The following is a 17211-nucleotide window of genomic DNA, read 5'->3' as shown; positions in this document are numbered from 1 at the left end:
GAAACAGAATAGATAGATAAGGATATAATTTAAGGGGAGGGACTGAAGGCTGGTTCCACCAGATGAGAAGAGGCGTTCAAGTAAGGTCACAACACCTATTCTCCATCCTGGAATGGAACCAGCCTTCAGAATGGTACTTACCAAAGCAGAGGTCCCGGGGGGAGGGGGTAGCATGACCTTGTACTCTATCATCCACTACTTGCTGAAGAACTGTTCTGCTGAAGGAAGCGTCAGCTGATGCGCAAGAGTCTATCTTGTATTGTCGAATGAACTGAGACAGCCGTGCCCACATAGCCACTCGACAAAGCTCTTCAAGTGATGCCTGCATGTTTGTGGCTGCACGCCTGGTGAAGTGAGCTGTGATGCCCGTGGGGGCCAAAATATTTGCTAGTTCATAAGCTCTGCTTATGGCACTCCTGATCCAGCACCCAATGGTGGCTGACGATGCTCATGTTCCTAGGGATTGAGGGTGGAAGCCTCTGAAGATCACTTCCATCTTTCTGAGGTACTTGGTGCGATCTAGGTATATCTTGAGAGCTCTGCGCACATCCAGGGAGTGCCATCGCCACTCAGAGGGATGTACTGGCCAAGCACAAAAGGAGAGCCAAATCAGATCCTTTGATCTGTGAAAGACTGAATTTACCTTGGGGATGAAGGAAGGGTGAGTCGCAGAGTTACCTTGTCTGGCTGGAAAATGCACAAGTCCCCTCTGATGGAAAGAGCTGCCAGTTTGGAGATACAACAGGCTAACATGATGGCCACCAAGAAGGCTACATTAATTGAGAGGTATTTTAGCTGGGCCTCTCAGAAGGGTTCATGTAGAGATTCCATGAATGACCTTCAGCACGCAGGAGAAACTCCAGGTTGGGTATTGATGGATGACTGGCGGGCGTAAGTTGGACGCCCCCTTGAAGAACCGATGGATGGATGGAACCCGAGAGAGTGATTCATACTGTTTGCATGGCAGTACTGCTGAAAGTGTTGCTGTCTGCCTGCGAAAGGTATTCGGGATTAAGCCCCTATTGAGACCATGTTTTAGGAATCTTAGGGATGTTTAATATCTTAGGGAGAGGAATGTGATCCGGGGAGAGTCCCTCCTTAGAGCACTATGTGAAGAAATCCTCCATGCATCTGAGTAGATAAGGTTGGTGGATGGGCGGCGAGATGCCTGCATAATTAGAATAATGTTCTAATCGTATTCCTGGTGTCTTCTGATCGTATTCCTGGTGTCTTAGATCACTCTGCTCAATCGCCATGACTGTGTGACCAAGAGCTCCTGGAGGTCTGGAAACCAGGCCCGCTGAGGCCAAAATGGTGCCATGAGTATAAACTCCCCCCGTTCTGACAAAAGCTTTTTTCCCCTCCCATTTTTATTATCTATTTTATTAAGCATATTAGAAATATTTTAGAAAATCTCTGAGACCGCCTGCTGCCGCACGAATCCCAGCGACCGATTAGGTCCCACAGAGTGGGCCTTCTCCGGGTCCCGTCAACTAAACAATGTCGGTTGGCGGGCCCCAGGAGAAGAGCCTACTCTGTGGCGGCCCCGACCCTCTGGAACCAACTCCCCCCGGAGATTAGAACTGCCCCTACTCTCCTTGCCTTTCGTAAGCTCCTTAAGACCCACCTTTGTCGTCAGGCATGGGGGAACTGAGACATCCCCCCCGGGCATATACAATTCATGAATGGTATGTCTGAATGTATGTTTGTTTAGAAAATGGGTTTTTTAAAATATTTTTAAACTGTAATTTAGATTTGTTGTAAATTGTTTCACTTTGTTGTGAGCCGCCCCGAGTCTGCGGAGAGGGGCGGCATATAAATCTAAATAATAAATAAATAAATAAATAAATAATAAAGAAAACAGAAGAAAATAAAGCTGTAAAAATGACTCTAGAGCCAAAGTAATAATAAAGTAATTAATTATAAATTATGAAATATAATACATTGCTTTAGGAAACTAAAGATTAAAGTACTAATTAAGGATAAATATTAAGAAACATGGTTAACACAATATAAAGCTAATGATGAACTTATATGACAAGAGGGCTACAATATTAAATAGTATTACCGAGCAGGTTCTTCCTTTTAATGTCACGGTAGTTCAGGTATAAAAGTGGCTGTAATACATGAGACATTTTGGACAGAAAGCAAGAATAGAAAACAACTAATGCTGTTCATACTCTATTTCTCACTGAAGAATTTAAGTGGAACAAAGAATGTTATATGCCCACAGCAGTGATGACCTGTCACTATCAATGGCAGTATGACCTATTCATTATTCTATGACAGGGGCATGATTCTATGACAGAAGCCTGTTTCTTTTCCTGCAGACATTTCATTATCCAAACGAGGTAACATCACCACTGTTGAATCAAATGTCTGCAACAAAACCATGGTCAGAGAACCATCATTTCAACCCTGAGCTACAAATATTCTCCTCTATTAATCTGTACCGTTTTTAGAAGCATTTAGTTACCTTAGAAAACTTATTAGGATCTATAACCACAGCCTATCCCCTGACTTCAAATGTCAGAAGTGGCACAAGACAGCATGATTACACAAGAACCACTTTTTTATTCTTACGTAAACATTATATGTCTGGCCAAACTCATTTACAGTAGATTGTGCATAACCACTGCAGGCAAGTTGCATCTTTCCTCTCAGTTCTCACTAAGTCTTTTATAAAGACTTAATAAAAAGGAAACAGAGAATTTTGACCACTCAAAAACATAAAGATAAAAAAATAATAACCAATGCCTTAAATTTTACTTAGAATATATTTAAATATATAGATGTATAAATATTTAAATGTGCAGTATGTTATCTGAAAAAACAATATATTGAATAAATATCACATGAGCTTTATTTATAAAATTGGGTACTATATTTCTTCCAATAAAAAGCAAGAGGGATCAAGAAATGTGCTTCTCATTCTCATCAACAGTCACTGGAGAAGAAATTTAATTCCATAAAGTTAAATGACTGAAAAGGCATAACAAACCCAGAGTAAACTTATTGTGCATAATTATTCACTTTTAAAAATATTTAGATCAGTCAACTTAGATAACTCATTATGTTAACCAGTTTTATAAGCAATAGTAAGACTTATCATGCTGAACCTTTATCTATAATAGAGACAGTCCATCCTGCATTGGTGTTTCCCATTTTGGAAGCAGGGTTAGAAAAAGCTTCCAACAATGATTCTAGGGGAGAAAACTATTTCTTTCATTTTGGAATGAAAAGCAGATATGAGAGAATTTAAAGAATAAAGAATTTAGGAAACATAAGGGGAATTTTTTTTTTAAAAAAAAATTGCCTTTTGATTGCAAATATTGGTAATATTCTCTCTTTTTAATGCCTAATAGGGTTACTTGCTCTGGCTCTAATTTACAAAAGGGTTTTCATATTAAGTTCAATGTGCTATTCTCCTATAGCAGACTCAGGATATCCTATACTAGGACTTACCACAACTTCTACAAAGCTGCATTTAAAATTAATAATGAGAAAAATAAACTATTAGCAAACATGTGAATATATAAGATCAACCATAATTGAATGGAAATACAGTGGTGCCTTGTCTTACAAATGCCTCTTCATACGAACTTTTTGAGATAGTTCTCCAGCACTCCACGGACTGCATTGGCTGCCAATTGGTTTCTGGACACAATTCAAAGTGTTGGTTATAACCTATAAAGCCCTACATGGTATTGGACCAGATTTTCTCTAGCACTGCCTTCTGCCGCATGAGTCCCAGCAAATGGTTAGGTCCCACAGAGTCGACCTTCTCCAGGTCCCATCAACTAAACAATGTTGTTTGGCGGAACCTACAGGAAGGGCCTTCTCTGTGGGGGCCCTGGCTCTCTGGAATCAGTTCCCCCCAGAGATTCGCACTGCCCCCACCCTACTCGCCTTCCGTAGAAGTTTAAAGACCTATCTTAGCAGCCAGGCTTGGGACCATTAAACTCTAGCCCCCTGGCCAAAGAGTGTCTTGCTGTGTGAATTGGAATGAATCATTTTAAATGTTATTAGAGTTTTAAAAGTTTTTTAGTTATAATAATTGAATTGTTTAGCTATGTATATTGTATATTATTTTGATATGTTGTGAGCCGCCCCGATTCCTTGGAGAGGGGCGGCATACAAATCCAATTAATAAATAAAATAACTAAATCCCAAATCAGAAAAGACTTATGGAAGACTATGTTTGTATATATTAATAATGTCAAGATTATTATATGTACAAAAATTTTACTGAAATTTCTACAGTGGACGAATGGGTTGTAAAAATGTCAGAACTCCTGGAAATGGTAAAACTTGTTTGATCAGGCAGAAAAAAATGCTTTTTTTAAAAGGGTGGAAATCTTCTATGAACTTTTTTCTAAAAGAAGAAAACAACAAAATGATATATGTATTTAATGATTCAAATAGATGAGAATTAAATAAGGAGCAAGAGAGATTTCTGGAGGAGTTAAGAGGGAGGAGAAATAGTAGGCCTGTTAAAATCTATTGAAGAGGTCAGAAGTCATTATATTTCATATATATTTCAAAATCTGATTTATAGACAAAATGTCTCTGTAACAGGTTTGTTTGTTTTATGACAATGTACAATATAAGATTAGTTTAAAGAAGTATGAAGTAGATTCCATAGATTATGTACTGTCTTTTTAAATTGTATATATTTTCAATAAAACGTTTTTCAATAGACTAAAACTTATAATAAAAAGGCAGTAAAAGTATTGGTGCAAACTACATCCTTGTTCTTGAAATATCTAAAAATATCTAAAACTACAAAATGAAAATACAAAAAGATGAGAGAAAGAGAAATTGCTTTTTAAGCAATTTCTCTTTCTCTCATTATTTTTGTGTCTTCATTTTGTAGTTTTAGAGAACAAAAAGAGTTCTGACAGCTCCTGAGAGAAACCCTCATGGTGTAACAATAACAACCCCTCTGAGAATATCTGGCCTAAAGAAATTACAGCCCAAAAGCTTAGGCTATAAAAAAAAGACAATTTTGTCATGGCCAAGGATTATATTTAATGCAGTGTTCTCAAATAGTGGGGCCTTGGGGGACACAAAACGTGCTGGGGAGGGTGCATTACCCCGGGGAATGTGTGTGTGTGTGGGGGTTTCCGCTGCAGGGAGTAGGGTTTTTTTTGCACCGAACAACAGCACACAGCACAGAGCAGGACTTATGAAGTGCAGATAACAAATCCTTAACAGACACCATGGAAAAATATTTAATGGTGATGAAAAGAGAGGAGGAGAAGGACGGAACTAATGAAACAAACGTAAGCCTCCCGAAAGCTGTGATGAGGAAAAATGACAAAGCGTATGTGTCAAGATTCCATGTAGCATCCAAACTAAATCAGAGTTCAAGTCAAAGTAATCCTCAAAATTCCAATTTATTGCCGGAACCATCCTGGCACCTGGGAAACCTGAATCTGAGTTTCCCACCCAGTTGAAAGTTCACATCCCTTGTCCCCCACCCACAAAGTTGTCACATTGCCCACTCAGATTGTGCCAGTGTGGCAAGTTTCCTTCTGCTTCCCCCAAGGTGGGTGGGCATAGGATGGCCCTGAACCACTGAAAAGAATGCTTTGTGCTGCACCCCTCTAAAGTTCACATAAACATCAGGCCTTCTATAGATACTGTGGCAAGCCGTTATTTATCACCAACCTCTGAACCGGCTTGACAGTATATAGCGCTTGGCTTCACTGTGACTACAGTGGGTGATGAGAAAAGACCAGTATATTTACTGTGTCCAAAAATGTTGGCAGTGGACAGCATGAAGCCAAATAAATTAAGGCATATCTTACACCCCAATCACAGTGATAAGCCAAGTTTTTTCTGCAAAAACGTGCTGAATATTGCAAACAATCTTCCCAGCGGAGAGTTGGGGGGGGGGCACGTGAAATGTTTACTTTTTCCTGGGCGGAGGGGGCATAACAGAAAATAATTGAGAAGCACTGATTTAATGGGAGGACGAGAGCACACTCAGGGCCGCAATAGAAGGGTTAATGATGATGGGATGTTTATGTAGCCCTTGCTGGCAACTCTTTAAAATCTGTTTTATCCCAGGGTCTCATAGTTGCTCTATACTGCTGGAATAGATTTACAAAAGGTGGAACTAGACTGATTTGATTTAAAAAACTGTGGACTGATGTTATGTGCATGCCTGCATGTACTGTACCCAAACCATTTTGTTGTAAATTAAAAGGATGTACTACATAACCAAATAAACAAAATGCTAATGTTATGCAAATTGGAAACATTATGAAGGCAAACTTCTGGGTACAGAAACAAGAAATCTCAGGTAGTTTTTTATCCTGTTTTTCACATATCAGCAATAACAGCATCTGTAATTATTTTCAATGTAGAACTTTTTTCACTGAAAGAACTTAAGATACCCCACCAGCCATATGAGAATTCTACTTCCCAAACAAAATTTTCAAAATTTGCTGGTTGTAGACCAAATCGATTTCCTTTTAAAATGCTACCATAAGCAATAGAAACCTTATTTTGGAAAGGCCTTAATACATACCTTGCCTGCTTATTTTCCTGGTAGTGCTAATTGATGGCTTTTTTTCCATGATAGTATCCAATCTGGCTGTGCTAACAGGAGCTACTTCCAATTTGTTTTCAATATGCTGCAACTAGATAGATTAAAGGGAATAGGAAAGGTATCAACATTTTAAATCTGTTATACCGCCACTTAAAAAAACCAAAAAGTAATTTTTTTTTTACAAAAATTGGATGAAACATTCCTTAATTTAAGTAAAATTAACTCAGGTTTATTTTCAACTTCGTACAATAAGAAATAATTTTACATTAATGAAAAAATGTTCAATGCAGAGAACAATTTATAATACATTTTTCAATCCTGAAAAAAAAATAAACAAAAAATAGAATGATAAATGAAAATTTGATGTATCAGATCAAATTCAAATTCATTGTACTGGAAATCCAAATAAATTCCTTAATAGTATTTTTTTTGTAAAAGCGAACTGCATATTAGGAATTGAGAAGAGTTGGCTTAGCAGATGAATTGCATTTTCAAAGAACTAAAATTAAAATCTGGGTGATTGACAGAAACAAGGAAGCAAGAAACAAGTAATACCTCACCAACTGTTTAGACAAGAAGAGAGTGTCCATAGAATTAATACAGCAGCTTCTTCATTTTGGGATCCTAGGATCGTAAAAAATAGCCCAGTGTCCAGATAGGACAAACTAAGGGTGGCTGATTCCTATATGCATTTTAGGAGAATAGTGATTGCATTTTACTGAAAAAGTATCTTAATCTTTTATTGTCCTATAACATTTACAAGATAAACATAAGTTATTAATTTTCATTTTTAAATAATAATGTCCTGTATGGCTTATTTTCAATTTCCTTTAACTCAGTGCTAAAATACTACTTACTGTTGCCTTTGTTTGTGAAAAATAATTCCATGCTGGTGTTAAATCTGTACAAAAAAATTGAAAACATAATCTCATCATATAAATTCAAGGATTATCTTGTGAAATATTGCAAGTTTCAGTAACAGTTTTAAATACTGTTTAAAACAATCTATTCACAATATTTTATAACTGAATATACTTACTTGACTGTGGCCAGATTTACACATCACAATAAGCTATAATGTAAGTTTATCTGGTTGGGAGTTACTATGTTACATGCACCCAAACTAGAGGTAAAAAAATGGCTCATGTACAAAATGATTGTTTCAAGTGTTTCTTATTCAAACTAAGATATGTATGTTTCAGATGCATTGATTCAGATACAAAACAAAATAGGTTTGTTCCAAGCAAAAGTATTTTTGTGATGTGGGGTAAGAAAATGGCAAGGTTCGGTAGGAAAAGTATAGGTGTGGACAAACAAATGGAAACACTTGATTTTTTGGCATCATGTTTGAACATGTTCAAATCAATAAAAACTTGACATATTTTAATGTTTTTTTTTTATTCTGTTATTTGATATGTTTTTTTAAACTACCTTTTTTTTACAGAAATTTAAGGAAATTGGTTATAACCTTCTAGAAATGGCAGACCTCTCAGACTTTCAAAGAGGCCAAATTGTTGGTGCTCGAATGGCAGGCGCTAGTGTAACAGAAAGTGCCCGAATGTTTGGTGTTTCAAGAGGTAATGTCTCAAAAGTAATGACTGCTTTTGAAAGACAAGAGAAAACGTCCTCAGCCAAGCACAGATCTGGTCGAAAGTTGAAGTTGTCTGAGAGAGCCCATCAGACTCTAAAGCGAATTGTTAGAGCGGATCGCAAGACCACAGCTCTTAAAATCACTGCAGAGTTCAATAGACACGTACAGAACCCAGATTCCACAAAAACTGTTCAAAGGGAGTTTCACAAATCTGGATTCCACGGAAGAGCTGCAATTAGAAAACCTCTGCTCTCAAAGACAAATGTTTCAAAGCGTTTAGAGTTGTGTAGAAACCACCAGAAATGGTCCCTCGAGCAGTGGCAAAATGTGATTTTCTCTGACGAATCACCATTTACCATTTTTCCAACTTCCGGCTGTGTTTACGTTTGGAGACAGCTAAAAGAATAATTTCATCCAGACTGCCTTCTCCCAACCGTCAAACATGGCAGGGGTTCAGTGATGATTTGGGGTGCTATTTCTTGGAAATCCACCGAGCCAATGATTTCCCTTCATGGAAGAATTAACAGCCATCACTATTTAGGAATTTTGGCCGACCAAATTCATCCTATGGTTCAAGAACTGTTTCCAGAGGGGGATGCCATCTTTCAAGATGATAATGCACCAATCCATAGAGCAAGAATTGTTAAAGAATGGCACGAGGAACATTCTAATGAAGTTCAGCCACCACAATCACCAGACCTCAACATTATTGAGAATTTATGGTCAATTTTAGAGATTCAAGTAAGAAGTCGATTTCCACCACCGTCGTCTCTAAAAGAACTGGAGGGTGATTTAACTGAAGAATGGGCTAAAATTCCTTTGGAAACAATTCACAATTTGTATGAACCAATACCTCGGAGAATTGAGGTTGTATTTGCTGCAAAAGGTGGACCAACACCATATTAAAAGATATTTTGATGATTTTTCAAGGTGTTTCCATTTTTCTGTCCACCGCTTGTAGATAGATAACCCCTTCCCATGATAAGTGTGTTGCCTGTGTGGAAAACACTCTTTTTTGTTTTGCTTTGCAAACATTGATAGCAGAAGCAGTGGATGAGTGGAGCTACAGAATTTAAAAAATGAAAAACATTGGGGAGATTTGGAATCAATGGGCAAGATGACAAAATGCAGGTATACCGCATTTTATTATGCTTTAATTTATTGTGACTCATAAACGTTTTAGATTTTTTATAAGACTTTCCACCAGCAAAAAATTGGGCTTTTGCCTGATTCAGCATGGCTCTTCTTATGTTCTTATAAGACAATTTGTGATGCTAGCAACCAGATTACTCTGGTGCCTTAACATTAGACCAAAATGGCTTTTATTTCAGTCTAAACCCAGAACAATTAAAATATTTCAAGTTTTGTTTCTATCAAATCATGACATATCCAAAAAGGATTCAACATAACTTCTGAAATTTAATTCTTTGTTTCAGGCTCAAAACAAGACCCATTTTCTGTTTCATGCAGAGTTCCAACCCACAAAATGCCAACCATGCTTTCTGAGTTATTACAATTTGTAAAACCAAATCTATCGAGTTAGATTTTTACATGGAATCTATCAGGTGATGCAGAACCTTGAAATTACATGGGTCAAACTATACTGTGTGATGTCTAATGTGTAAGAGCGTTAAAATAATATTTGATTAGATAACATATGTTAGCAATATGTCACCCTTAAAATTGTGAAAGCACTGGTTTAGTAAACAGTAAAATACTCTCATTTGTGTATTTAAAAAAGTTTCTATAGAGAATTATTTTACAATTCTGCCTTTTGTTTCAAAACATGCATCTTTCATTGTTGTTTTCTACTTGTAGCAATTTTAATTTTAATTGCAAATTTAACAGTCCTTGATTTAGCCTTTAACAAGTATGGTGTGGTTAAGAGGCTGAATTAGGAACTAAGAGCAGAGACTCAGGTTCTAGTCTCCCTTTCAGTATGGAAGTCACTTGGATGAACTTGAATCTTAAACTAGGAAATCTAGAAATATCTAACAAGACCACTGTTGTCAGATTTTGGTCTATAATAGTCAATGAAAAGGTCTTCATCCTCCAATGATTCAGGTTGATTATTATTTTTTATTATTTAGCTTTCACTAACAAATTTGGAAATAGAAACCAAAATGTTTGCTAACAGAAGTTAAAGAATAAGAAAAGCAGATCTTGTTATCTGATCATTCTTCCCAATGGCTATCGTTACAGTTTAACACAAATTTCTGTTCTGTTAAAATTTAGAAAGTCAGATAAAATTCTTTGCACCAAGTGAGATAAAAATTAAATTAATTCATACCTCTGGTGGAATTCCTATTTGGGGACAATTTTGGATTGCGTAAGGGAATTTTATTTACTTTGTTGTTCCACATTCTGTTCTTCCACCTACAATATAAAGATAAATGCTCACTGAAATGTCAAAGAGGAATACATACACATATCTTGTAAGTTATCAGTACTATTTTGAACTTTATTAGCACGGAAAGCTAAACCTGAACCTGCAAAATATTTTACTTCAGGTCAAATATAACAGATTCAGTATGTGCAGTTGAAAATTGTACATTGTATATTTACTGCTCAATTTTTACCCTGCATCCAAAATTATGTTGCTTATGTGAAGGCTCATATGTAATAATGCTGTCATTAACAGTTTTTTCCTGAATGCCATCACTCTATTAAACAAATAATTCCCTCAACACTGTCAGACTTTCTACTAAATCTGCACTTCTATTCTACTAGTTTTCTCACCATTCCTATCATCCTTTTCCTCCCATTTAGGACTGTATGACTGTAACTTGTAGCTTGTATCCTAAGATCTTTATTAATATTGATTGTTTCTTCATTGCTTACTTGACCCCTATGACAATCATTAAGTGTTGTACCACATGATTCTTGACAAATGTATCTTTTCCTTTTATGTACACTGAGAGCATATGCACCAAGACAAATTCCTTGTGTGTCCAATCACACTTGGGCAATAAAATTCTATTCTATTCTATTAACCAACCTTTTAAAATAATTTTATTATATTTTTTAAATGTTACAGTAAGCAATTTTAAACTACTTTATACATTAATACATATTATAAACTAATATATATATGTGTGTGTGTGTGTGTGTGTGTGTGTGTGTGTGTGTTTTCGTAGATTTTCACGGGTATATGTATGTAGATTGTTCTGAGTTCGGGTTTTGCCCCGTGTAATATTTTGAGTGTCTATGCAACGTTTCGGTGAAATCACATTCACCATCATCAGGCTGAAGTTTTAAGCTTCGTGCTGCTGTAAATATGGAATATTTTGAGTGTCTATGCGACGTTTTCGGTGAAATCACATTCACCATCATCAGGCTGAAGTTTTAAGCTTCGTGCAGCATGAAGCTTAAAACTTCAGCCTGATGATGGTGAATGTGATTTCACCGAAACCGAAGAAAAATATTACTCTCTTATATAATGAACTATTTGTTTAAAACGGGATGGGATAAGTCATGTTAACATCACTTTCTTCAGTGCCATTGTAACTTTGAACAGTCACTAAATGAATGTTTGTAAATTAAGGATGAAACCTGGATGTACACTATATGAAAGTGCCCATCTGAGCTTTAGATACAATATCAGCAACAAACTAGGACAGAGTTGCGGAGTGGTCATTCAGCAGACTTTTGTCCCTTTTGCAAGTGCTACTCTAATTACTGACTGTATGAAAAGCTGGGCTCTAAGAAACAAATGGGACTATGTAAGGCAATCTGGTCTCTTTTCTCAATGAAATAATAAAACAGATAAATTTTACAATTGACGTTTTGAAAGGGAGTGGAATCTAAACTTCAGGATTTGAAACCACTTCTTCCAACAGATGTAATAGAAGAGGTCACAGAATCTACAAAAAAGGCACAACATAACAAGGACAAAGAAAGACAGAATGGCAAATTTTCTACCCAGCAGAAACACACAAAACCGAAGAATCAATCTGGATGAAAGAGGATAGTGACATATCTTAGAGAACTGACCAATGGGTGGGAAATCTGACAGAGCTAACTCAAACAGGGACGGAAAATCTATATACTGTATACAGTGGAACCCCGACATAAGAGCTGCTCTACTTAAGAGCAACTCGAGATAAGAGCTGGGAGGGGAGAGATATTTTTGTTCTACTTACAAGCCCAAATTCGAGATACAAGCGCCAAGGAGCTGTCTCCTGAAGCCAAACGCTAACTTCCGCGTTCGGCTTCAGGAGACAGCTGCGAAGCGGCGCGCGTGTTTTAAAAGGTTGTAGCCGGCCTGGGGGGCTCGGGGGGGTGCTTGCAGCTTTCTTTCTTGCTCTTTTTCTTTCTCTCTTTTACCTTCCCTTCCTCTATTTCTTCTTTTCTTTCTCCTTCCCACCTTCTTCCCTCCCTCCCTCCCTTCACTCATTCCTCTCTTACTCTCCCCTTTCATAAGTTTCCTTGCTTCCTTCCTCTGTTCCTGTCCCTTCCCCCTTTCTTTCTTTCTTTCTTTCTTTCTTTCTTTCTTTCTTGCTCTTTTTCTTTCTCTCTTTTACCTTCCCTTCCTCTATTTCTTCTTTTCTTTCTCCTTCCCACCTTCTTCCCTCCCTCCCTCCCTCCCTTCACTCATTCCTCTCTTACTCTCCCCTTTCATAAGTTTCCTTGCTTCCTTCCTCTGTTCCTGTCCCTTCCCTCTTTCCTTCCTTCCTTCCCACCCTCCGTCCATTCATTCACCCATTCCTCTCTTGATCGCTTAAAGCCGGTCCCTGGTGCAAAAAGGTTTGGGGACCTCTGTCCTACAGGATTGGGTGGCAGAGAAGTTGAACATATGTAAATTTAAAAGTTTAAGAAAGTTTACAAGTTAAGTGAAAGAAACTTCATTATTCATTTATATGTACTGTACATGTACATTTCTTCATTAAAAACATGTCTTTCTGCATAATTTAGACTAACTTTGTGAGTTTTTTTGAGGGCTGGAACCAATTAAAATTATTTACATTAATTCCTATGGGGAAAAGTCGTTCGAGATAAGAGCTGCTCGACTTAAGAGCCCAGGTCCGGAACGAATTAAACTCGTATCTCGAGGTACCACTGTATTGGGATTCCTAGAGTGGAACTGCAAGTAGATGTAGCTTACATAAAACCTGAATCTTTTATAAGTTACTGTCAAACCAGAACCCATAGCCTCCAGTTCAGGTCGCAAATCGTCCTTTTAAACTGCACTTTTTTGTTAACCCCAGCCCACTATGTCTTCTGAATAAGACTTCAAAACAATGGTCTGTATCACATATTCAAAACAATGTAAACGAAAGTAATATGCTTTTAGACTGGACTAAAAGCATATAGCAGCTTCTGACTAAATTGGTCTGATTTGTGAAGTTTAGAAGGACTGGTTCTAGTTAGTCTATATGGCTAAACTTTTTGTTGTTGTGTGCCAAAAGTTCCTGCACTCATAATGCAATGCGCGTGTGACACCTCCCCGTGCTCCCTGCCCCTTGTGCAAGCATGCATGACCACCCACATGTGCATGTGACCCCCTTGAGCTCCCCTGTGCCTCATTTTGGGCCTAGTAGGCCTCCCTGCAGCCTCCTAGGAGCAAAAAGGGGCTGTGGAGGGGAGCACCATGTCCTGTTTTGGGCCTAGCATTCCACCCTGCCCGTATAACCCATATTGCAATGCATGCACAACCCACTTGAGCATGCCCCTTTTCTTCCTTGGGAAGCATAGAGGCAACTGCTTTTTATTTAAGCAGAACATTTTCAAAAAAAGGAAATAAAACAGAAAATATAAAGGGAGAAAAGAACTTGGCAGGAATCTTGGGAAGAAGACCTGCTGAGCCCTGGTAAGTTTGTGGGTGAGTTTCTTGTTTAATTAGATTCATTTGATATAATCCTAAAACAAGAAGAAAGAAAAAAATCCAAAAAGTAAACCAAGACCAAAACAAAAATTTGAACAACCTAGAAAGCTGTGGTTTATTTAAAAAAAAAATCAATAGAAGTGAGTAAAGGAATAAAATTATTAACCTTATCAAAACCATCAAAAAAATCATCGATATCTAGAATAGGAAGTTAAATATCTTTTTTTCAAAAAGTAATTTGTATATTAATAACAGTAAGCACATAGCAATAAGAAATGGAGTTAGATAGCCGGCAGATGAAGGGGAACTTCCCAGTGTTTTTTATTGAGTGTCACATGTGTCTGCTGGACAGAAGTCTTGGGTGTGTGATTGGTGCAATGAGCTCCTGGCTCTCAGGGAACAGGTTCTTTCCCTTGAAGCCAAGGTAGCAGATCTGGAGAAGCAGAGAGAGATAGTCAGGCATGATAAGATCTTCAGGGATGTAGTAGGAGCATCCCACTCCATGCTGAGCAGTTTCCCAGCTGCTCTGGAGAATGGGGATCTTGGGCAGGGAGGACATCAATCTGTGGAAGAGGGATAGGCTCCCTTAGTTGGGACCCCTTCCCTGGAGGATGTGCTTATATCCTCTTGCACCGAGGATACTTCTCCACAGGTGGTGGGAGGAGGGCTTATTGTAGTGGGCGATTCGATTATTAGAAATAGAGAGAGACGGGTTTGCGATGGAAGTGTTGACCGCATGGTAAACTGCCTTGCCGGATGCAAAGGTTGTGGACATCATGAAGCATCTAGACAGGCTGATAGATAGTGCTGGGGTGGAGCCATCAGTTGTGGTACATGTCGGTACCAATGACATTGGGAAAGCTAAGCGGAAGGTCCAGGAAGCCAAATTTAGGTTACTAGGTAGAAGATTAAAGTCCAGGACCCCGAAGGTTGAGCAGATGGTCATGGAACCAACCAGGGGAAAGGGGATCCTGGACTTGGTTCTAATTAATGCACAGGATTTGGTTCATGATGTCTTTATAACCGAGTCCATAGGAACCAGCGATCACAACACAATAACCTTCAACTTAACCATGGATAGCAAATTGTCAGTGAAAACTAACACAGAGAACTTTCACAGAGGGAATTTTGCCAAAATGAGGAAAATAGTAAAGAAGAAACTAAAAGGGACAATTAAAAAAGTCAAATCCCTCCAAAATGCTTGGAAACTGTTTAAAAATATGTTACAACAGGCTCAACTAAAATGCATTCCTAAAAGAAGAAAGAGGACTGAAAAGTCCAAGAGGATACCAGTATGGCTTATGAATGAGGTAAAGGAGGTTATTGGAAAGAACAAAAACTCATTTAAGAAATGGAAGGTTCTTCCTAGGGAGGAGAACAGGAAGGATCACAAACTCTGGAAGACCAAATGCAAGGTGATAGTCAGGAAAGCCAAGAGAGATTTTGAGGAGCATATAGCAAAGAATATTAAATACATCAGTAATATTAAGTACATCAGAAGCAGGAATCCAACCAGAAAAACAGTTGGGCCACTTGATGACAATGGTCAGAAGGGAATAATCAGAGAAGACAATGAGATTGCTGAGAGGCTAAATGACTTCTTTGCCTCCGTTTTCACTGCGGAAGATAGAGAGCATTTGCCTGCCACTGAATTAATTTTCCCAGGGAGGGAATTAGAAGAATTAAACCAAATAGAGATAAACAAGGAATATGTTCTTGCATGCCTCTCTAAACTTAAATGTCAACAAATGGCATCCACCCTAGAGTTCTCAAGGAACTAAAGTGTGAAATTGCTGAACTTTTAGCTAAAATATATAATCTTTCTCTAAGATCAGGCACTGTACCTGAGGATTAGAGGGAGGCAAATGTAACCCCGATCTTCAAGAAAGGATCCAGAGGTGATCCAGTAAACTATAGACCAGTCAGTTTAACCTCAGTTCCAAGTAAAGTGATGGAAACCATTATTAAAGATAAAATTACTGGGAACATAGAAAAACAGGCATTGCTGAAAGAAAATCAACATGGTTTCTGCAAAGGCAAATCATGTCTTACTAACTTGTTAGAATTCTTTGAGGGTGTAAATAAACACATAGATAAAGGGGACCCAGTTGATATAGTATATCTTAACTTTCAAAAGGCTTTTGACAAAGTCCCTCACCAAAGGCTCCTAAAAAAGCTCTTCAGCCACAGAATTAGAGGACAGGTCTTGTCCTGGATTGGTAACTGGCTGAATTGTAGGAATCAGAGGGTGGCAATAAATGGACAGTTCTCTGGATGGAAAGAAGTGAGAAGTGGTGACCTTTACTTTTTAATTTATTCATTAATGATCTGGATGTAGAAGTAAATAGTGAGGTAGCAAAGTTTGCTGACGGCACTAAATTATTCCAGCTAGTGAAAAGTGAAACTGATTGTCGGGAGCTCCAGAAGGATCTCTCGAAATTGAGTGAGTGGGCAACAAAGTGGCAAATGCATTTTAACCTAAACAAGTGCAAAGTTATGCACATCGGGGCAAAGAACCCCAATTATACCTACCAACTGATGGGGACCAAACTTTCTGAGACAACCCAAGAAAGGGATCTTGGGGTTTTGGTGGATAGCTCAATGAAGATGTCAACCCAATGCGCAGCAACAGTAAAAAAAGCAAAATTCCATGCTTGGCATGATTAGGAAGGGAATCGAAAATAAGTCAGTAAGTGTTGTATTGCTTCTGTACAAATCAATGGTGAGACCACACTTGGAGTACTGTGTACAGTTCTGGCCACCGCACCTCAAGAAGGATATAATGGAACTGGAAAAGGTGCAAAAAAGGGCAACAAGAATGATCAAGGGAATGGAGCATCTCCCTTATGAAACAAGGTTGCAACGCCTTGGTCTCTTCAGCCTTGAAAGACGGCGCTTAAGGGGTGACTTGATCGAAGTGTATAAAATCATGCATGGGATAGAAAAGGTGGATAGAGAAAAATTATTTTCTCTATCACACAATACTAGGACAAGGGCGCACTCCCTAAAGCTCATAGGTAAGAAATTGAGGACAAATCAAGGGAAATATTTCTTCACCCATTTTACTAATGATTCTTATGTTTGGCTAGTTTACAGCTTTCTGCAAATTATGCATCTGGATAACATTCCTCATTATATTCTGTAACATCAATTCTATATGGGGTACTTTCTCCCCAACTGTTTATAATTTTCTGAGAAAAATAAAGATATGCTGGCAGTCTAATACATCAGATAATA

At 38.0% G+C, this 17211-nt stretch overlaps 1 protein-coding gene across 6 annotated transcripts in view; it reads right to left on the bottom strand.

The window, feature by feature from the left end:
* CEP350 (centrosomal protein 350) overlaps nt 1-17211 on the bottom strand; it is a 115418-nt gene that overhangs the window by 82384 nt on the left and 15823 nt on the right. For 4 of the 6 annotated variants that reach the window (XM_070746270.1, XM_070746269.1, XM_070746271.1 and 1 more), the window contains exons 2-4: nt 10441-10526; nt 7417-7460; nt 6539-6650 (exon numbers count right to left, since the gene is read on the bottom strand). In XM_070746270.1, the coding sequence (XP_070602371.1) occupies nt 6539-6650; nt 7417-7460; nt 10441-10513 (229 nt within the window). In that variant the 5' untranslated portion in view covers nt 10514-10526. Of the gene's footprint in view, nt 1-6538; nt 6651-7114; nt 7242-7416; nt 7461-10440; nt 10527-17211 lie in introns of all 6 variants that reach the window. The other 2 variants (XM_070746274.1, XM_070746273.1) reach the window with 2 other exon arrangements.

The sequence above is a fragment of the Erythrolamprus reginae genome, chromosome 3, assembly GCF_031021105.1.
Source record: "Erythrolamprus reginae isolate rEryReg1 chromosome 3, rEryReg1.hap1, whole genome shotgun sequence".
Taxonomy (NCBI): Eukaryota; Metazoa; Chordata; class Lepidosauria; order Squamata; family Dipsadidae; genus Erythrolamprus; species Erythrolamprus reginae.
This window is presented reverse-complemented; position numbering and strand designations above follow the sequence as displayed.